The sequence below is a fragment of the Podarcis cretensis genome (assembly GCF_951804945.1).
Source record: "Podarcis cretensis genome assembly, chromosome: 1".
Classification (NCBI taxonomy): domain Eukaryota; kingdom Metazoa; phylum Chordata; class Lepidosauria; order Squamata; family Lacertidae; genus Podarcis; species Podarcis cretensis.
The window spans coordinates 43,920,524-43,942,582 of record NC_137170.1 but is presented as its reverse complement, the minus strand read 5'-3'; the positions used below and the strand labels follow the sequence as shown (position 1 = coordinate 43,942,582).

Below are 22,059 nucleotides of genomic sequence, written 5' to 3'. Positions count from 1 at the left end.
GGGAACCGGAAGTCCTGTTTGCGAACCATTCAGCCTTCTCCTTTGCTACCTGCCAAGCTTCGGTGGTGATTGGTAACCCTCCGCAGCCTATGGGAGCGGGAAAGCTGTGCTCTGTTCACTGATTGGCCAGTTTGGGACAACAGTCGGTTCCTTGCTCCCCGCCCCGCCCTTCCTGGCTCCCGAGACTTCTGCCCTTTGTGGACTCTGAAAGCGACGGAGGGGGCAGAGCAGCCTCAGCCGCTCCAGGTAGGCGAACAGGAGGGGCGCAGGAGGGGACGCCGGCGGGGGGGGGGGATGCGGGTGCATGGGAGCCCATAGGCCCCGGGGGAGGCAGGGGACCACCTGGAAAAACCACCATGAGAGGCCTCTCCCGCCAGGCACGTTTGCTCTCCTGACCTTAACGCCAAGAGCTACTCTCAGGATTGCTCCGAATGTCATCGCCGCCACAAACACACTGTTATGTACTGGGTTGAATAGGATCCAAACTGCAGCAGTCTGATTGGCCCTAGAACAATAGGATCCAAAAGGCAGCAGCCTGATTGGTCCTAGAACAATAGGATTCAGAATGCAGCAGTCTGATTGGTCCTAGAACAATGCAGCAGTATGATTGGTTGGCAGGAACCACCCAATCATGCTCCAGATAGAAGTGAATCCACAACCTGATTGGCTTACAGTAGAATTCCGGAATTAGCCAATCATGTGCAGCCCATTGTGTAAATAATGTATATAAAGCAGATACCTTGAGGGGACTTTCATTCATTCCTCCTCACCACTATGAGCTGAATAAAGAGCATGAAATCACTTTGCGACTCTGAGTATATTTCACACACATAATAAATAATAATAAAATTTTTATTTTTATCCCGCCCTCCCCAGCCTAAGCCGGGCTCAGAGCGGCTAACAACAGTAAAAAATAACACCGTTTACATAAAATCATAACCATTTAATTGAAATACTGTACATTGTAAAATCAGTTCATTCTAGAATCAATTCAGAGTCAGGAGGTGTGTCCAGTTTATGATTGCAAAAGCGCCCACTTTTTCTTGGTGGTGGGGGAAATACGATTTTATCCCCTTGCCTTATTGTCCCTGGTGTCCTATTGCTTTTATCTCGTGCGCAGCGGGATCCCAGGTCTGTGGACTTGGAGGGTCGTGTGCCCGAAATCCAGTGGCAGAAGCCTGGCCTGGTCACAGCGACCAGGGGAGGTGGCTGCTGTAGCTTTTCTCCGACCCCCCCCCCCCCCCAGGCCTTACTCCCAACCTGCTGCTTCACACCATTGGAAAGAGCCGGTCGCTTAACAGTTGACTGTTTTGACGGTAGCTGTAAGATGTACGTGCGAAACGCGGGTCATGAAAACATTCACACACACGAAGGATACACCACACATAGACAGGCTCGATCGTCCTTTAGAAATACCGGTAGCAGATGTCCTGTTCTGTGTTTAATTCTGGTTTCCCGGTACACGCTGCATACAAGAGCAAAACTCTTAACACTGCAGCAGTGTGTGGAATACTGATCAGGGTGCTTGCCACCCACCCCCTTCAGGATAATCCATTCTGCTAGTTTTCTATTTGTCCTTCCCACTCCTATGGTATTAAGTGTGCCTACTGAGCATGATCAGTCTTTGTTGGGCTTTCTTTGGGTTCCTTGTTGCAAGAAGTACAAGCAGCGACTTAAAGACAGTTCTGCTTTGCACATACCTAGTTTGCCCCTTCTGCATATGTGTAGACTTATCACTTCTGCTAACTCTGCCCAGAATGTGGCAATTACACTTGCGGAGGTCTGTGCTTGAAATATACTCTGAGTCGAGAGTGGATTTCATGCTCTTTATTCAGCTCATTGTGTTGAGGAGGAATGGAAGTTCCCCCAGAATGTCTGCTTTATATACATTATTTACACAATGGGCCCCGCGTGATTGGCTAATTCTAGGATTCTCCTGTAGGCCAATCAGGTTGCGGATTCACTTCCACCTGGAGCTGGATTGGGTGGCTCCTGTGGACCAATCAGACTGCTGCATTTTGGATCCTATTCAACTCAGTACATAACAATGCTGAATAAAGCCTCTTCTGTTATTCCCACCCTTTAGATTTTTTTTCCTAAATATTTTTTGTATGGCTGCACACCTTGAAGTTTCCTCCAAGCCTGCTGATACCTTCCTTCTTTTGCCTACCTAAATATTCATACTTGGAGAGTGATTTCTCTATTGGTACGTAGGATGGATTGGTTTGCCAAATCTGATGGCCTGCCTATGGAATACCCCCTATTTCCTATACATGCTTATGTGAACTGGCCCTGAACCTTGTGGTTGGTTGGTTGGCCAGACATTTAAACCATGTTGTTAATTTAGAACGGTCAGAGTTTTTATGCTCCCTTGTTGTAGTCCTTTTTCTAGCAGTCATGGGCACTAATGATAGAATTGTCCTGGATATTTTTTACATGCCCGTGCCAGTTTTATGTTTCTGTATGGTGAAACAGACACTGGCAATTTTCTCAATGACTTCCCACCTTGCTGAGGTAGGACACTTCACTGACACCCCCACCCCAATCCTGTGCATTCGCCACCATCACTATTGCTGTAACTTCCTACATTAAAGAACAAACAGCTTCCTGTCATCTTGTTGGTAGGTATCTATAAGACAATAAAGGTTAGCAAGCTGGTTTTCTTCACAACCCCTACTACACAATATTAAAATACAAATCACTAATAAAATTTATCACAGCAACATGAACCGTGGGATTCAAACGCTTAAAAATACATGGTGAAATACATGTCCTTTTCTCTGTCCAAACTATTCCTCTGTCTAAATGTTGGGAGAGTTTGAATGATTGTATCTTGGCTTGTTAACCAATATATGAACAAGCCTTATGCCCTTCCACTCAGCTCTTCCATTCCTTCCTTTGTTCCTTCATCGTATGAAGTTGGTTTAATATCCTGGCTTGACAACCATCTAGGCTGTTACATTAAGTGTTCTTTAGCATAACCCCATTTTTTTCCTATACCCCAGCTTTAATCTTGTTTTTTACTTGTTATTCCTTTCAACACCCCTCCCTCCCCTACAAACTGATGCTTCTCAACTGATACCCAAACCCACCCCAAGTCTCTAAACGCTTTTATTTATTTAAACCATTTATATGCCTCTTAAGACATTTCCCACACTGTGTGCAAGACTGGTGTGGTGCTTTTGAGATTCAGGTGAAAGATTCTAAGTTATTTCCCAATCACTTAACTTACAGCCTTAACTGAGAGAATTAGAATCATAGAACTGTTGAGTTGGAAGGGACCCCAATCTAGCCAACCCCCTGCAGTGCATTAGAATATTCATTATATCTCAACAATTTAAGCAACCACAGCAGTTCATTAATACATATTTTAAACCATCCCACAGTTTATTTTGTTTCGGTCTGTGACACATCCGCTATGTCTTCTCAGATCCACCCTCCAAATGCGTAACATTTTCCCTAGACATGGTATATTTGGAGCCAGTGTGGTGTAGTGGTTAAGAGCGGTGGACTCGTAATCTGGGGAACTGGGTTCGCTTCCCCGCTCCTCCACATGCAGCTGCTGGGTGACCTTGGGCCAGTCACACTTCTTGAAGTCTCTCAGCTTCACTCACCTCACAGAGTGTTTGTTGTGGGGGAGGAAGGGAAAGGAGAATGTTAGCCGCTTTGAGACTCTCCTTAAAGGGAGTGAAAGGCGGGATATCAAATCCAAACTCTTCTTCTTCTTCTATATTTGGAACTGATGAAGATTGGACCTGAAGAGACTATTACCTGGGACACAGGTCTTGTTTTAGATTTTTAAAAGTTTTAGAGATTTTAAAAGGGAAGGTGAACAGGGACAACCTCTGTGCAGGACATTGCGGCATAGCATCAGTAATTTTACTGAATCAAGGCAAGTTCACTTATAGTGCAATCCTACACATGTCTACCCATAGCTATGTATCATTGACTTTCTTGAGCCTAACTCCCAAGTAAGTGGGTATGGGATTGCAAATTCAGAAAAGTACTTCAAGCTGTAACTTTAAGCGTGAGATTTAAAACATAAGCATGATGCCTTAACTGTACCAAAAATAAATAAATAAATAAAAATCCACTCTGTACAGCCTAATCCTTTGCATGGAAACAGGAATGCGTAAAATCTGCAAAAAATTAGGCACTAGCTGGGCATTCTAGGAGCTAGTGAGATGAAGCTGACCTCTGTAGAGGGTGCCACTGGTTAGGCCAAAATGTTTAGGTGCCTGGATTTTTACAAGCACTCAGTAGTCTTTGAGCAGTTTGACTTCTGGTTTTTGTTTTTGTTAGTTTTGTTTTAAATGAGAACTGAAAATCCCATGGCTTCTCAACTTTATAGGATAGAAGAGGGAGGAAATATATAAACTACATATTTCTTCCCCAGGATTTCTCCATCATGATAATGATTGAAAGTATTGACTCCATAGTCACGATTTCCAGCCAGGAGCTCTGGGCTGAAATCTGCTCATCCCTGCCACATCCAGACAAGAATGATGAGTCAAGCAATGCATTTGCAGATTCATTCACAGATGCTCACGTTCATGTGGAAAGTCAGAACGAAGTCATGAACACCACTTTCCAAGAAAGCATGAAGCCCTGGGCACCACTGAAGGATTCAGATGCTTATCTGGCATCTTTAGGTCAGTATATTGGGAGCTGCTGAGTTGGAGAATTTGTTGCAGTCAATACCTAACCTTTGAGAGTAGTAATTGTAATTATTATTACTGTAACATGGCGGGGAGGGGGGGAATTGTTCATCTGTATGCATTTAATCCCAAACAGCAAGTATTAGTGTTTTGATCAGCTGAAAATCAAGGCTTTTGGACTAAAAATCCATTCAGTCCAAAATTATATGTTAAAGACCAGGCATAGGCAAACTCGGCCCTCCAGATGTTTTGGGACTACAACTCCCATGATCCCTAGCTAACAGGACCAGTGGTCAGGGATGGTGGAAATTGTAGTCCCAAAACATCTGGAGGGCCGAGTTTGCCTATGCCTATTAAAGACAATGGATTTGTTCCACAATAGGTGGACGTGGCCTGAAAATCTGTGACCATTGTTACTTTTTGTGTAAATCATTGATCTCAGTCTCTCCTGTACATTTTTGGATCTTCTCAGGACTTCAGAAAGGTTCTACAATTTATTTTTAAGAGCACTGGAATGACAAGATAATTGTCACTACAGAAGCAGGCAATGTGTGAGAGAAAACCTTTGACCAATTTTATCTAATTTATTCCTACATAAAACTCTGAAGAGTATATTAGATTGTTCTTTCCAATAACTTTTGTGCAGCGAGAGAGGAATATAATCCATCTAGCGTTCTGCTGGGAGAAGAAAAGAATTTGCTGCAGCTAAATTTCCAGAACAAGAACTTGAAGACTTCCATTAAACTTCTTGCTTGTGTGCTCTGCACACAATAATTTCAATTGAGTCTCTCCTTTCAAATATTTCTAGGCAGATGGGTGAGCAGTGATCCTTAACCTAGAATGAAATGTACTTCCATTGTTTATTTTAGTGTAGATACAGATTTAATGCAGAACCATTTCTGATTTCCATTTTTATTATGGGTTTGGGAATGAGAACATGAGTGGGCAGTGGAGGAAAAAGTAGTTTAGTGAGGCATTGCATGCTAGTTCTTTTTTACCGATTCTCTGACAAAATTAAAATGAGCAAAAGTCAGGACATGGAAGAGAAATATCTAATATAGCACTGTGGTAAAATGGATACTGGGCTGGGCGATACCTAAACATTGCAATATACCAATATATCACGATGTCTGAAATAAAGATGTAAGTAAGTAAGTAAGTAAGTAAGTAAGTAAGTAAATAAATATTGTCCGAGCCTGGGCTGCCCAAGCCGAAGCCCAGAAAAACCAAAAAACCCTGGACATTTCCTTTAAAATGTAAAAATCTGCCCAGATGGGCATGTTGGCCCCCAAAAGAGGACATGTCCAGGTTTTCCTGGACCTGTGGCAACCCTAGATATCACGATATGGACTTCAAACCAGTTTTGGACGGTATATCACCCAGCCCTAGCCCAACCTGTGCTCATCCAACCCAGATGTTGTTGGATTCCAACTCCCATTAGTCCCACACAACGCAGCCAATAGTCAGGGGTGATGGGAGTTTGTGGTCCAGCAACAACGGACAGCCACTGGTGAGTCACCCTGCCTTAAATGGTGATTTACAATTCATATGAAAACCCATGAAATGGTTTGGATTGAAAATTCCTGACTATACCTTGGCCACACTTGTGTGATTTCCCCTCCCCGCCTCTAGAGAGAAGATTGATGAGGATAAAGGGTTTGTCACAGGAGGTGACCTCCAAAGACATGCTGCACACTCTTTCTCAGGCGAAGAAAGAATGCTGGGACAGGTTTCTGCAGGAGAAGTCTGAGTCTGAATTTTACACGGAGGGAACTGAATCTGATGAGAGGTAATTCAATGAGGCTTTTATTCATGCAATGGCTTTTGAAGTGTACATCTTATCGAAGTGCCTACCACTTATGGAGTGAGGGCTGTTCTTAATTCAAGCCACGGTTTGCCCTCAGCCCTGTTTTCAGTGCCAGGGCTCAGGTCAAAACACACTAGGGTGTTTTTCTGATCGCATGCAGACTGCATCATGCGCAGACTGGAAAAACTCCTTTGTGTTGTGGGGAAGCAGGGTTGGATTAGGCAGAGTCGTCCCTCTGCTCAGCACCCTCCTAGACCTCCCCCATAAAGTGATAACAGCATCACTCTGCTGGCCTGGAACTCCATTCCACTCGCCAAATGTGCATGTGTTGTGCATTTACTGCCTGCAGTAGCCCCCAAAAGCCCCCAAATGGGGCATCCCAGAAGATGGGCTGATCTGAACCAAGACCCACTGGATCCTGAGCCAGCCCCATTGCCATCACTTGTTGGCCAATGGCCTGGTGCAACAATTTGCCTGCCCCCCGCACTGCCTCCTGCCCCAACTGATGTGAGTGACAGGGCTGCAGATCTAGTGGTGTCTCTACCACTCTTACCACGCCCTGTTACTGCCTGGTCTGGGTTTGGATTGCCCTGTTAGTCTGACCCTAGAGGAGACTTTTCCCCAATTCCTGTTATCTGTGTATTCTTCTGTTTCTGCTCTAGGTCGAAAACTCATTTCATGTAGAAAACTAGTCCATTGGAGAACTGTTCTAGCTGAGCCATTTCTCTCTGTGCTAGTTTTCTGTGTGTTTCTTCATAGGGGAACAAGGGACTCGCCTATCTGCAGTGTGCCCTCTCTGGAGAGGACCTGTGCTGAACTGATAGGTGTTCCTCAATAGCTGCTTGTCACAGAATTCCCTAAACCGTTGGAGTTTAGCCCTAACTCAAACCTTTTCTAAGATGTGGGGTAGCTTGGACTGAGAGAGTGAATGGCCCAGGCTCACCCAGCTTCAGGGCTGAGTGGGATTTGAATTTGGGCCTCTCTAATCTGACAGTCGGACGCGGGTGGTGCTGTGGGTTAAACCACAGAGCCTAGGACTTGCTGATCAGAAGGTCGGCGGTTCAAATCCCCGCGATGGGGTGAGCTCCCGTTGCTTGGTCCCTGCTCCTGCCAACCTAGCAGTTCGAAAGCACATCAAAATGCAAGTAGATAAATAGGTACCGCTTGGGCGGAAAGGTAAACGGCGTTTCCGTGCGCTGCTCTGGTTTGCCAGAAGCAGCTTAGTCATGCTGGCCACATGTCTGCAGACAAACACCGGCTCCCTCGGCCTATAAAGCGAGATGAGTGCCGCAACCCCAGAGTCGGTCACGACTGGACCTAATGGTCAGGGGTCCCTTTACCTTTACCTAATCTGACAGTCAAAAGTTCCTTCCATTACATTTAGTTAGAAAATAGTTGAAATGATTAGTGGGGATGGGGTGGGGGCTGGTCCTGCTCTTTTGCCTTCTTTCTTTACTGTTCCCTGCCCTTTCTGCTTTCTCTCAGCACTCTGGAACACTTGAGGCGTTGGCTACAGCCTGAGAAAGTGGCCGTCAGCACCGAGGAAGTGCAGTATTTGATTCCGCTCGAGGCTCGTATAGAGAAGCAAGAGACAGAAGAAGAACTGATGATGGCTGTAGAACAGTGAAATGTTGACCTTTGCCTCCAGTCCAGGGACTGGTGCAGTTTCTTTTAAAACAGCAAGAGGAGGGAAGGGACAGTGCTTGGTGATAGTAGACCACACTTTCCACTGTACTTCTTAAATTTCAGTGGCTTTGAAGTTGCAGATTTAAATCTAGTCATATGTAAGAATCTACTAAGGTGACTGAACATAAAAGGCAGTGGATATAATCTTTGGATAATGAGATGGACTGGAGTCAGGCATGGGAGTGAAGAGTTCATCCATTTGCTTCGCTCTTCTCCTTTATGGTCTCTTTTCTTTGGGTCTGCAACATTCCCAGAGGTTTTTGTTGTGTTCTTTTTGGAGGACTTGCATGCACATGGATCCTGTAAACTGCATTATTTCAGACAATTCGTCACCTCACACTTCAATGGACTGTGCAAAAACATTGTACTCTCAAATTTCAGGACGTGAAAACATTCCTTTCCTCACAGCATATAATCCCCAAATGTATGACTTCTAAGACTGAAACTCGTGTGTATCTCTTTTCCCAACTTTTTTTTTAAGCCCAAACATGCCTGTATCTTTTCCTCTGTGAAGTGAAAAGCAACCATGGGTGCAGTTTTGAGTGATCTTGGCAACCTTTGCTTTTGGTTTTAGGAAGAAAAAAAAATTGGGGGGATAAAATACACACTACTACATTTTACGTTCAGTTTCAGTCTTAAAGAGATGAAGCGTCTTCTACTAGAAAAAACCCACACAGCCCTCTTTTTGTTAAAATTGTTGTCTTTGTCCTTGCAAGCAAGCAGGTCTTGAATTGAAAAGTGTAGCACTTCATGTAGTTATTTTCTTAAAACTCTGAATTTAAAACTGTTCTGGAATGGAGCTACTTTGCTTTGCCATTCATGAGATCTGATTTCCCCAAGCATCTTTTCCAGCTAATGGAATATCCATGCTTTCTTCTTCACTCTCAGTTTCCCTTGCTGAAAGAAGAAAAGAAAAATGTATTCCGAAACAATATGGAATTAAAACTGTAGGAATTTAGTTGGCATAAATAAGACCAAGTATGAAATCAGTGGTGAGCTGGATAAGGAGGATGTAGTTCATTAACCTTTTTACTCCCTGTGGCATATTCACTTATGTGTGTGTGTTTCGTGTGTGTCAGTGCATGCAAAAGGAGGTGAAAATGTTTGTGCTGCAGCCACATGTCATGCCTTGACTTCATTTTCATTACGTTCCCTCACTCCGTGGCCATCCATAGCCCTTCACTGCTCCCTTCCCTGATACCTTTCAACATATGTAGCAGCCCAGGCCAGTTGCTGCTTTTGTGCCATTTTCCCCTCACTGACTTTCTGCTTCTTGCAGACAGTGGAGTTGCAATAATGCAAACAACTGGATCTGATTGCATGGTGATATCATTGAAAGCAAACTTGGTTTGAATATTTTTTTTTGCCATTGGTGATATGTTATGTCTGAATGGCCATATAGTGACTTCACTGGTCTCAGAGTGCTTTTTTTGAAAAAGGTAACAAAGCAATAGCTGAATTGGGTTTGGCACTGCTGGCAACCCAAGATGGCAAAATAGGAAATACTGAACCTGGAAAAAAATTAGCATAGCACTGTTAAAGTATGCAGGTAGGTATATGTGTTTCTGAAATATTTGGAAATGTGTGCTGTGGTTGCCTGCAGTTTTGCTGAAATTATCCGGAAATTTGTTAGACAAAACATCTCAAAATTGGGGAAGTTTACATTTTATTATTTCCCATCATTTTATGTTTCACTTTCCTCTGAGTTTTCTGCTCTGGTAATATGTTATGGATGATGAACTGCATATATTGCTGTCACATTGGTGGGATAGTCTCTAGGTTGTCTATTTGCGTAGTTAATATGCCTTTTCAAAATTGAGTTTCACTGACTTCTGTCTTGATCCATCAAAACATATTTGCCTGTTGTATAAATGATGTCCCTTTGTGGCTCTTCACATGGTTTTGTGTTGTGATAGAAGAACATGCGGTTTCAGAACTGAGGCTTTTAAAGTTTGCTGTCTTTATTTAGTGTCGTCAGTGCATTAGGCTCTACACAGAGTATGGAGGAGTTAGGAACACACCCACACCCTTTCCCGGTGAATTAAAAGGATAGGGCCCTCCTTCCTTGGAGGTTGGTTTTCCATCTGTCATGGATGCTTTAGTTGAAATTCCTGCATTGCAAAGAGTCAGACTAGATAATCCTCAGGGTCCCATGCAACTTTACAGTCCTATAATTCTATGAAAAGGAGACACCGGGACCTGAGAAAGAAGTAGCAAGAGGGAACGGTTAAGTGGGTAGGATTAGGAACAGGCAAATTGAAACTAGGGAACAGCAAGAACCAGTGGAGGCTGATCCATTAGGGAAAATGTGCTGCCCCACCAACCTCAGATTCCTCCAAGTCTACCTGCCTTCCTTATTTATACTCAGTTATGCTGGTTAGAGGAGAGAACTTAACCGGGAGTCCTGCTTAGGATAACATGCTAAGCCAAACTTCAGCTAAGCTCAGCATGGGAGCAAGAAGAATTGGGGCAGAGCACCTGCAAGCCCATCTCTGGAAGCCTGGACGATTATATGGTCTCCATAAGGCACAATTTGGTTGACCATGTCATGTGAACCAGGCCTGTGTTCCCTGTTTAGCAGGAGACAAGAGAAGCAGAACTAGGTCCCTGTGCATGATGCAGTATATGGGCACAAAACCTGGGTTCATCACACAGTTAATATTATTTCCTGCTAAATGACAAATCCATGGAGCAATTGCTATCCTGGCAGGTCAAACTACTCCTGGGTGTGTGGGTGTGACATCATATTGTTTCTATTTTAAAATGTACTGTTAGTGCTAATCACAGCAATTGCCCTAGACTGAAGAAGCATCAATTAAAACACTTTTCCATTTCCTCTGTGGCCTCTCCGTTGATTTTGCCAATATTTTTTATTGATTTTCCATAATTTTTCACAAATTGCCACCAAATTAAAACAAATTCAATACAAATTTAAAAGCTGACTTCCCACCCACCCACAGATGTCCCCTCTTTGCTGCTCCCAATAAAATAACTTTTCCAACTATCATTTCAAAATACTTTCATCCCTTCTCCCTACACATCGCCTGTTCAATTACCAATTTCTGCTATGGCTTTTATATATTGTTATAACCTGTCCTCAAAATAGATGTGTGGAGTAAATCCTCTTTATCTATAGTGGTCGTTCATCAATTTTCAAACATTTCCTTCTGATACCTCTTGAGGAACACTTTGCCTGAGAAAAGTAGATCTTGCTTCCTCCCAGACAGCACACATATTCCTCCCTAACATGGCCTTGGACATTGTTGTCTGACATCTGGCCCCAGTAACCAATAACACAGTCTCACTGGTGCAGCATGCAGAGGGTGAAAATGAACCCCCTAGATTTTTTTTGCATAAATATATAATATACATGATTTTGTACCTTTTGATGTCACCTGGATTCAGCCAGATGTTTCAAGGAGGAACAGAAGCGGAACACAAAGGCAGCATGCCTCCTTGTATTTCATTATGCCTGCCCAATTTCAAAAGCATGTGATCAGCTTAGATATCTTCCATGAGCGATCTATCCGTCCCACAGCAGGCCAGTGAGCAGGGAGAAAGAGATTGGTAGAATATTAAAAGAAAAGTCTGCAAGTAAGAGCTGCTTGACAATGGAGCCAGGATGGTGGGCTTTTTCCCATGCTGGAGGAGGTCTTCGAGGCTGGACAGACATACTGAGGATGCTCCGATTTCCTGCCCACACACTAAGTGGAGGAAGTCAAGAGCTACAGGAACGTCCTTAACATCTGGCCATGAAAATGTCTGCTTGAAGTGGAGATGGGATCTATTGTTGGCAACATGCTACTCCAATGATGTTTTGTTGCTCTGTTTTTGTTTCTTAATATTCCTATATGCACGCACACACATACATCACATAACATTATTACTGGATATGATACAATATGATAATCTTTATTGTCATTGTCCCATACAGAACAACGAAATTGAAAAAATCTACATCAGACATTCAAAAACCAACAAGCCTGCTATCCCAGCCTGGTTAGCCCCCTAAAAACTCTGATACCCCATAATTAAATACAATATACTCCAATAGAGACTACCTTACACTGCGTTTAAAACCAAAATTGCATTTGGATAGAAACTGTTTCTCAGGATATAATTTACCACGAGATCTTGTCAAAATATCCTTATTGTGGCTGGAAAAAGTGCACGCGTGATTTAGAATCTTTCATATATTATTATATGTACAGTGGTACCTTGGTTTGGTTCCCAAACGCCGAAAACTCGGAAGTTAGCGTTCCAGCTTTCAAACGTTTTTTGGAAGCTGAACGATGTGGTTGTCGGCTATTGTTTCTGGGGCACCGGCACCAATCAGAAGCCACACCTTGGTTTTCGAACATTTCAGAAGTCAAACGGACTTCCAGAAGGGATTAAGTTTGAGACCCAAGGTACCATGGAAACCTAGATGCTGCTAACTGGAAGAGTGTGATGGCACCATCCTATTTGTCTAAAAAGAACTTGGCATAATGTGGAAATGAAGAAACCAGCCAGTTTTGTTCGAGGAGAGGCAGCCAGCCAGCCAATGAATGCTTTTATTGGAACATAGCCTTATTTTGTGAAATATTGGGATGGTAAATGGAGTACTACCTTATTGTTTGTTTTATCTTCTAGGCCAGAGTACTTACTAAGTACCAGCTAAGTACTTACTGCAGACCCCCTGTTTTTCAAAAGCCCAGCAATGGACTACTTTTGAAAATTTTGATACCTCTATGGTAGTTTTTGTTATGTAAATGGGGCCACATACCCCCTGGTTATGTGGACCTGGGGAGTCTACGGACCACCAATTGGGAACCACTGTTCTAGGTTATGAAGACCCTATCCAATCCTATAATTCGAATACAAAACAAAATAGAATGAGGAATTTTTACTGAAATCTAATGGCAAATTATATCCATTAATAACCGTGTGTGTGTTTGTGTGTGTGTGTGTGCATGCGTGCATGTGTGTGTGCATATGCACACACATGCATAGATACAAAAACACAGCCACACAGTATTATTGGAGACTCCAACAATGGATTCCTTCAGGTTCCCATCTTGGAGGCACTGGGGAATGAGAGAGATGGGTCTTTCCCTTCCTTATTATGACCTGCTACGTATTTCATAGCAAACAACTCAATCTACTGAGACTTGGAACTGAAGGCTTCTGGGTCTGTGTGCTGGTACACCTGGTGGTAAGCTACTCAAGGCTGCACAGCAGAGAAACGCCAACATTGTAATGCCTACTCAGAAGTAAATTCCATTAAGTTTAATGGGGCCAACTCCCAGATAAAGTAGGAATAGGTCTTTTCAGCCTTGCCATGTCTTCACCATCCTGGAAGATCCATTTCTTTGTTTAGAGCAGGTATTCATCTATGTCCCAGATGTTTGTCTGAAACTGTATTAATTTGGTGGGTGAACCTGGGTAAATGCTTAAAGATAGAGGTGAGTAGGCTACCTCAGGATGAATGTCCAAATTCAGTATCCTAACAAGAGGTCCTACACTGGGTCAAACATGTTGTTGTTGTTTAGTCATTTAGTCGTTTCCGACTCTTCATGACCCCATGGACCAGAGCACGCCAGGCACTCCTGTTTTCCACTGCCTCCTGCAGTTTGGTCAGACTCATGTTTGTAGCTTCGAGAACACTGTCCAACCATCTTGTCCTCTGTCATCCCCTTCTCCTTGTGCCCTCAATCTTTCCCAACATCAGGGTCTTTTCCAGGGAGTCTTCTCTTCTCATGAGGTGGCCAAAGTATTGGAGTCTCAGCTTCAGGCTCTGTCCTTCCAGTGAGCACTCAGGGCTGATTTCCTTAAGAATGGATACGTTTGATCTTCTAGCAGTCCATGGGACTCTCAAGAGTCTCCTTCATCACCATAATTCAAAAGCATCAAAAGGGTCAAACATATTGTTACTCAATTCCCCCCTGCACCTCCTCAAGGAATAGTATGCATCAGTGAGAAAGAGAAATTTAGATAGGATCTTCTAAAAATGGGTAAGAATGTAATTACAGCATTGCCTGGCACTGGTAATGTAGAATGCTGTATTTAAATATTATCTCCTGTCTGATCATATTGGCACTCCCTCTTGTAGATTTAAGAATTTCCACTGAGGTTAATGAGCATAAATGCCACTTTATGGTATCCTATGTTTATGTATCAGAAACCTGCTTCTTCCATTGCATTTTTCATAAAGTGTTCCTGTGAATCTTTCCTGAATACAAAGGGGCCATGCGATGAATTTATCTATTTATTTGCATTTTCTGTCAGCTTTCCCCCTGAAGTCTCAGGGGGAGAATTATGTGTAGCAACCAGAAATATATAACTAAAAAACTTAGAGCAGATTGTTGCTAAACTCTAGTATATTTAGTTCTCATTTTTTTCAATGACAGAGATGTAATAGCACAATCCTATACATGTCTACTGAGATGTAAGGCACAATGAGTTCAATGGAGCTTACTCACAGGTAAGTGGGTACAGGACTGTAATCTAAAGCTTTTATCTAAGACCTTTCCTAGTATCCATTTGGTAGTTATCTGGGTCCCCCCCTCTTTTGAAGATGGGGACAACATTTGCCTATCTCCAGTCTTCAGGGACCTCATATTTCTATTTAATACCTATTGTCACCTCATTGGTGATGATGGAGACATGCTTTGCCTACAAATGAAATCTGCAGAAAAACAGAATCTGTTCCTTTTCTTTTCCCTATTCAATGAAATTATAGCTGCTTTGTGAAATAACAGTGTTTATCTTTTGCATTTTCTTTCACTACTATAAAAATTGGCATTTCCAAAGCAGCGTAGACTTATAAAGCCTCAGTTTCCTTCCACAACATTATTGTATGAAGGAGGAGATTTGCAGTGCTGAGTGCTTTTAAAGGATATGGATTGCCATGGTAACCACTGACTTCTAAAGACCACACAAATGACATATTTAATTGAAAGGCATGTTTTGATTTTGACTCTGTTTTATTTTTGTATAGTTTATCTGCCATCTCTTTGTATGTTAATTTGGTGTGGAGGTAGGGAGATGAAAGAACATTGAGAATGTTCCTGGAATAATTTGAGGAATCTGTTATATTATTTTTAGAAAAGATTGTTCAACTTCCTCTTCTTGGTCTTCTGTTTTGGACATTAATGTATTGTACTCAAGGAACATGACTGAAAAAAATAAATTCAAATGCAGATTGGACACTATTAGACTCCACCAAATTCTCTCTCTATATATATACATATATAAATATAATTTTAATTAAATTTTCTATTTTACAATTTAGAATATTCATTTATACAACCTTAACATATCAATGACTTCCTTTCTTCTCTTTCAATGGTTCATTTTGCATAGCATAAATCCCGGCATATTTTATATCAACTAAACCATTCAGTAGTCGATTATTACTTCCATCAAAACTTATTTACACTGTTGAATTTATCATATATTCAATAAACATTTTCCAATCTTCTTTAAAGGAATGTTCTTCTTGTTCTCTTATTCTATATGTTAGATCCACAAGCTGCTCATACTCCACCAAATTCAACTGGAGAGCTGGGATGCAATTCTATACATACTGTCCTGGGAGTTGGTCCCATTGAACTCAATGTGACTTACTTCTGAGTAAACATGTTTAAAAAGTTGGGCGCCATCCTCACTCTCTGCCCAGTGGTAGCAAGATTCCAGGGGTTTCAAGGTGCTCACCCAGGGCTTGTGCTCCTTTAGAGAACTGAAGGCGTGACAGTGACTGTTGGAGCTTTGAGAAGTATGATTTATTCACATATTGACACCACAGAGGGAATCCGAATCTTACAGCATGGTCATTTTAAGCAGGGCTTGGAAAGGATGATCCTGGAGGAGGACATGGCTGTCTTATTAGAACAATGAACACAGGCAGCCCATGCTGCAACATTTTGTTGCAGGACCCACTTGTTTTTCTCCAAAGGCAACAAAGGAAGTTAGCACACAAGATGTATCTGGCAGTGAAATTCAGACAGCAAGACTTAGTCCTGATTCCCCATGAATAGCCAATTACACGAATATGGAATAATTATGTTGAATAACACACTTGGAGTCTCCAGACATAATGGTAATTTAAATTATGGTTTTAGGAGAGACTGTTTTGTGTCGTGCTGAGTATGTCTGAACAAGAGCACTCAAAATTAAGTGCTGATTGCCTTAGAAGGAAAACACCACATGTAAGGACCCCAGGATGGTTAACTCCAGTCAAAGGCGACTATAGGGTTGCGGCGCTCATCTCGCTTTGCAGGCCAAGGGAGCCGGCATTTGTCCATAGACAGCTTTCTGGGTCATGTGACCATCATGACTAAACTGCTTTTGGCCCAACAGAACACCGTGACAGAGGCCAGAGTGCATGGAAATGCCATTTACCTTCCCACTGAAATGGTACCTATTTATCTGCTTGCACTAGTGTGCTTTCGAATTGCTAGGTTGGCAGGAGCTGGGACAGAGCAACAGGAACTCACTCCATCATGGGGATTTGAACTACCCTCCTTCTGATCAGCAAGCCCAAGAAGCTTAATGGTTTAGACCACAGGGCCACCTTCATCTGATTGTCTTAGAAGGCAAACATCACATGTGCACCTTAATGTCATAGTATTAATACAAGTAATTCAGCTGCAACCCCAAAATGACTCATGTTTAAGTTATGTCATAGAAAACTGCTTTAGAAATGGAATTTGCACTGGTACACGCAAGAAGCAAAGCAGAAGGGGATTGGTGCTTTGGTTAGAAGGTGCTAATGGACTATCTGTTGCACCACAGGTATGGAGATAAGCCCTAACTCAGGCATAGGCAAACTTGGCCCTCCAGGTGTTTTGGGACTACAACTCCCATCATCCCTGACCACTGGTCCTGTTAGCTAGGGATGATGGGAGTTGTAGTCCCAAAACATCTGGAGGGCCGAGTTTGCCTATGCCTGCCCTAACTCTTTGTGCCTTTGAATTGTACAAACTTCACAAATAATTACAGAATTTTTTGAATAACAGACTGCAGTTCTAATGGAAGCTATAGACTTGAAATACTAGCTGTTCCTGCAGTCCCCACGGAGAACAACCCAGTTAATAGCTGGAGGGCTGGTATTGTTATAAATTGAGGGGGATCCCCTAAACCTAAGAAATTAACAAATGGTAGGATTTTTATTATTTGGAATATGAATGAAAAATACAAGCTGCAGAACTGTACCAGACAAGGAATCCCTGAGCTGGCTTATGCAAACCATATTGGCAGGGCTAGTTAAGAGCAAAGCCACTAACAGACAAAAGTGCTAATTACTGGTCATTTGGACATCTAAGGAAGGGTCTCAGGACTGTGGGATTACCAAGGTGATGGGGAGCAGGCAGGCTGCGTTCACAGGAAAAATGTGCTTCTACAAAACTATGCTTGGGATAGGAAATGGAAGGGAAGGAGTTGTTTGGGTGAGAGGAAGAAGGAGGAGAACTAAGACAGAACAGATCTTGGCAGGCTGGCTGAAGGGAGACTGGGAGAGATGTCTTGGATTTCAGTGCTGCATCGCTGTGAGGAGCAAGCCCCTCTTGAGATGACCATGTCATAAGATGGTCACTCACTCCATCTTAATTCAGGTGTAAATATGTGAATAAATCTCTATTATTTGATTATTGATGTAAACCTCCAAAATGTATTTTGTATAGTTAAGTTTTTACCTCTACCTTCAATACATTTTATTTTATTTTATTGCTATGGGTAGTGGCTGATGCAAATAAAGATTCTTCTGATCTGATCTGTGAAATCATATTTCTTAAAGCTACCTCTTGATTCTCAAAGGAACACAGACCCCAGGTGAGTGCTTGGAACCTCCTGGAATCTTGCTACCAGTCAGCAGAGATTGGCTGGTGTCCAATCTTTGTAACGTATGTTTGTAGTAGGAAAGACAAAGAGGGAGAGAGAAGCAGGTGCAGCGGTTAAAAATGAAAAAAGCAAAATGAATAAAAAAGCATACAAAATAGAAATGTATTTTAAAACTGCATTCTTAAGCACACATATTAGGGTGTAAGCCCAAGTGAAGACAGTGGGACTTCTCAGTGGACATAGTGCAGAAAGAGAGACACATAGGTAAAGGAATATATATAAAAAATAATAAAAATTGTCCAGTAGCACCTTAGAGACCAACTAAGTTCGTTCTTGGTATGAGCTTTCGTGTGCATGCACACTTCTTCAGATACACTGAAACAGAAGTCACCAGACCCTTATATATAGTGAGAGGGTGGGGAGGGGTATTACTCAAAAGGGTGGTGGGAATGGGTGATTGGCTGATAGGTGTGGTAAACCTGTTGACGATAAGTAAAGGGACATTCTTTATCTCAGTGAGGCCTTCCACTCTGGCATGCAGCTGCCCCTGGTACTGATTTTTTTTTTTTTTTTTTTGCAAGAGTTGAAGATGTACATGAAGATGTAATTTAGAGCCCAGCCAGCTCTAAATTAATACTAACACTGCTGTTCTGTTAACAAGTGAGATGCATGTATGTTTTAGTTCAGGGGCTGCCAACCTTCTTCAGGTCTATGGGTCATTTGGATGTTTGAGTAGGCAGAGAGAAAACACCCACACCCCTTCACTTTTCCAGAGACCTGTGTAAAACTCAGAGCCTCTAGAATTATCTGAACTTTGACAAGTACCTAGGACTGAAAGAAGTGGGAAAGTGGCCTATTCTTCCAACTTCTTCCTTCAGCTCTGCATTGTTTTCAAGGGAGAAAAAGGTTATCCTCACTACCCCTAGATCATGAACTGATGAAGGGAAGGATAGGAGTGAGACAAACAAAGGAAAAGTTACAAATTTTCCTAATACTGTTGTGCATTTTAAAAGGGATGTACCCGGACAGCCTCAAGGGGGTGAGGCTGTAACGGTGGTTTGCTTTCTGCTGACAATCTTGATATTCTTGCTTGCCTGCAATTAACATAGCTAGGCTCAGAGATGGTCTGGGATGTGACTTGCCGCAACAGAGCTCCCACTTCCTAGTGTGAAGCTCCAGGTTCAAAACACTGTGTGTTCATTTGAATCTGAGCCACTATAAGAAGCCTACCTGCTTTCAGCTGCCATTTCCAAAATGAAGACGTCCCAACACTTCAGGTTGTCTTTAAATTCTAATTCTACACGCACATACCTAGTCTTAATGTTTGGCTGTTTGGTTGTTAACTTTGAATCTCTCCTTTCCATCAAAAGGTGCTCAAAATTACCTAGCAGCAATAAAACACAAATTAACAATCCAAACTGTACAAATGGGGCAGGTAAAATACATAAATAGATACTCCCTCAAGATGGCGGCTGTAACAACTTCTCCTCCGTGAACTCTCTAGATTACAAACCTTTTACAGCCTTTTACAGCCTTTTATAGACGTTTTTACAGCTGTTTTTATTAGTCTTTTAATTATTTTACCTCTGTTAGAAGTTTTAACCGTTTTATCTCTACTGTTGGCCAGTCGTGGCCAATATACGTACTAACAAGGATATTCAAACCTTCTGCTGAGAAAGCCTGCTGCTGATTAGAAACGCCGCCTTGAAGACTGGGTTATGTTGAGCAGTGGAGGAGGAGTAGCAGAGGAGTTGTGTCCACAAAAGATAAGTTCTCCTTTAACTCCGTTTATCTCTACTTTTAACCTCCGTAGTCAGTGAAACAGTGACCAATGGGTCATGGCAAGCGACCAAGATCTGCTGAGAAAGGTGGTTCACCTCCAAGAGTAGAGCAGCCAAAGCTTGAATCTCCCTCACCGCCTACTAACAATAACAGCCAAACAGAGCAAGCAATTGTTTCTGCGGTCGAAACATACAACCGCTTTTGGCCCCTGTATGGTCAAGGGGAGCTGGAAAAGCCAGTTGATCCAGGGGGGGATGGAAGCCATAGGGAAGCCCTCCTCCCTGACACCTTAATTACACCTTCGCTGTCACTAAAACAGGACGCATCAGGGCAAACTGCCCATGAATCAGTACCTGAACAAATACAACTAGTAATCAGGACTTTAAGCTTCATTTTCAAGGAATCGAAAGGGATTTCTTTATCTTTGAATAAACTTTCACAAGCCCTTCTGACTCATCCATCTTCCTCAACTGAGCTAGCTAATTTGCATCAATCTCCTGTGCAGCTTGTAAGTGCCTTAAAGAGACAACATGACCAGAAATCTCACCTTAAGGGTTCTAGAAGCAGGCTGCCACTGCCCCAAAGGAACAAGCAATCCTTGATTTTTCAACCTAATAAAATATGTCTATCCATTTTTTCCCGTGACGCCCCCAGACTTAGGTGGAATAACCTGAGGATGGCTAAAGGGTACCTACGTGATCTGCTAAGTATCCCTTTTTTCCAGATAGATCTTATATCTGTAGTACCCCTAAATGTCACGCCCTGGCCAAGGAAATTTATGCTCTCCTTCCAGTCTGCAAGGATCCCACATCTTCTAGCAAGACAAAAAGACTGGCTGGCAGCCTGGGAGATTGTAACAACAAGAGTCTTTAAGGACACGAGTGTCAAACCTCTTTTTGCCAACATCTTAACCGGCAATGAATGCTCGTTACCTCCTTCTGTTCCTATAATAAAGGAAAAAACACCTAGCCGGGTACCCCCTGTTCCACCTGCGATCCCAAGTGTACATTTAGTTACGCTGAGGAATGATCCAATTGCAAGCGGAGATTGGAATATCCCTGAAGAGAGAAATCTTATCTCCTCTTATGGAAAACTCCCTTCAGAAGAACAGCAGGCTATTCTCGACAGATTGGATCTACTCAAACAACGACTCCTATCGCAAGGGGACCCCTCTATGCCGACGAGAGAGGAGAGCAGGCGCTCCACGTCCCACAAGGCGTCTCCATCAAATGCCTTGATAAGCTTTCAACCCGCTACTTTGTTTTTTTTTTATTATTAAAATTTTTATTACATTTTCAGTTTACAGAAAAGAAAAAGAAGGACAAACCAGAAAAAAGAAAGAAAGAAAAACAATCCAACTTTCAAAATACATTTTTAGGTTACTAACTGGACTTCCCCACATCTCCCTCACCCTGCGTTCTTTACAATAAACATATCAGCAAATTATTACCTTGTTTCGTATCTTATTTATATCTTTCAGAGTGTTTTACTTCTAAATTTAAAGTACCTTTTGTCAAATATTTATACCTTAAGATAATACATAAAATAACATTAAATTTCAACTTTTTTTTACTTATAACTTAACTTTCTATTTTCCTAATCTAATTGCAGGAGCTAAAATTTCCAAGTCATGCAGATTCTTAACATTCATACAACTTATAATGTTTTTGTAAATAGTCCTTAAATTTCTTCCAGTCCTCTTCCATTGTCTCTTCTCCCAGATCTCGGATTCTGCTAGTCATTTCAGCCAGTTCCATATAGTCCATCAACTGCGTCTGCCACTCTTCCAGCGTGGGAAGGTCTTGTATCTTCCAATATTTTGCAATGAGTATTCTTGCTGCTGTAGTTGCATACATAAAAAAAGTTCTATCCTTCTTTAACACCTTTTGGTCCACAATGCCCAGGAGGAAGGCCTCTGGTTTCTTAGGGAAGGTGTATCTAAACACCTTTTTTAACTCATTATAAATCATTTCCCAGAAGGCCTTCACTTTTGGACAAGTCCACCAAAGATGAAAGAATGTCCCTTCAGCCTCCTTACATTTCCAACATTTATTATCAGACCGATGATATATTTTTGCAAGTTTGACTGGGGTCATGTACCATCTATATATCATTTTCATAATATTTTCCTTCAGGGCATTACATGCCGTGAATTTCATTCCAGTGGTCCATAACCTTTCCCAGTCTTCTAACATAATGTTGTACCCAATATCCTGAGCCCATTTTATCATGGCTGATTTGACTATCTCATCCTGGGTGTTCAACCCGCTACTTTGTTACCCCCTACTGATTTGAACCAGCAGTCAC

The 22,059-nt window shown here is 42.3% G+C and overlaps 1 protein-coding gene across 1 annotated transcript; it reads left to right on the top strand.

The window, feature by feature from the left end:
- The first annotated feature begins 102 nt into the window (after nucleotides 1-102).
- CCDC32 (coiled-coil domain containing 32) lies at nucleotides 103-10,092 on the top strand. The gene is made up of 4 exons (XM_079965263.1): nucleotides 103-246; nucleotides 4,397-4,652; nucleotides 6,291-6,447; nucleotides 7,951-10,092. The coding sequence occupies exons 2-4, from the start codon at nucleotides 4,409-4,411 to the stop codon at nucleotides 8,090-8,092; spliced, it is 543 nt and encodes a 180-aa protein (XP_079821389.1). The 5' UTR covers nucleotides 103-246; nucleotides 4,397-4,408; the 3' UTR covers nucleotides 8,093-10,092.
- The last annotated feature ends 11,967 nt before the right edge of the window (nucleotides 10,093-22,059 follow it).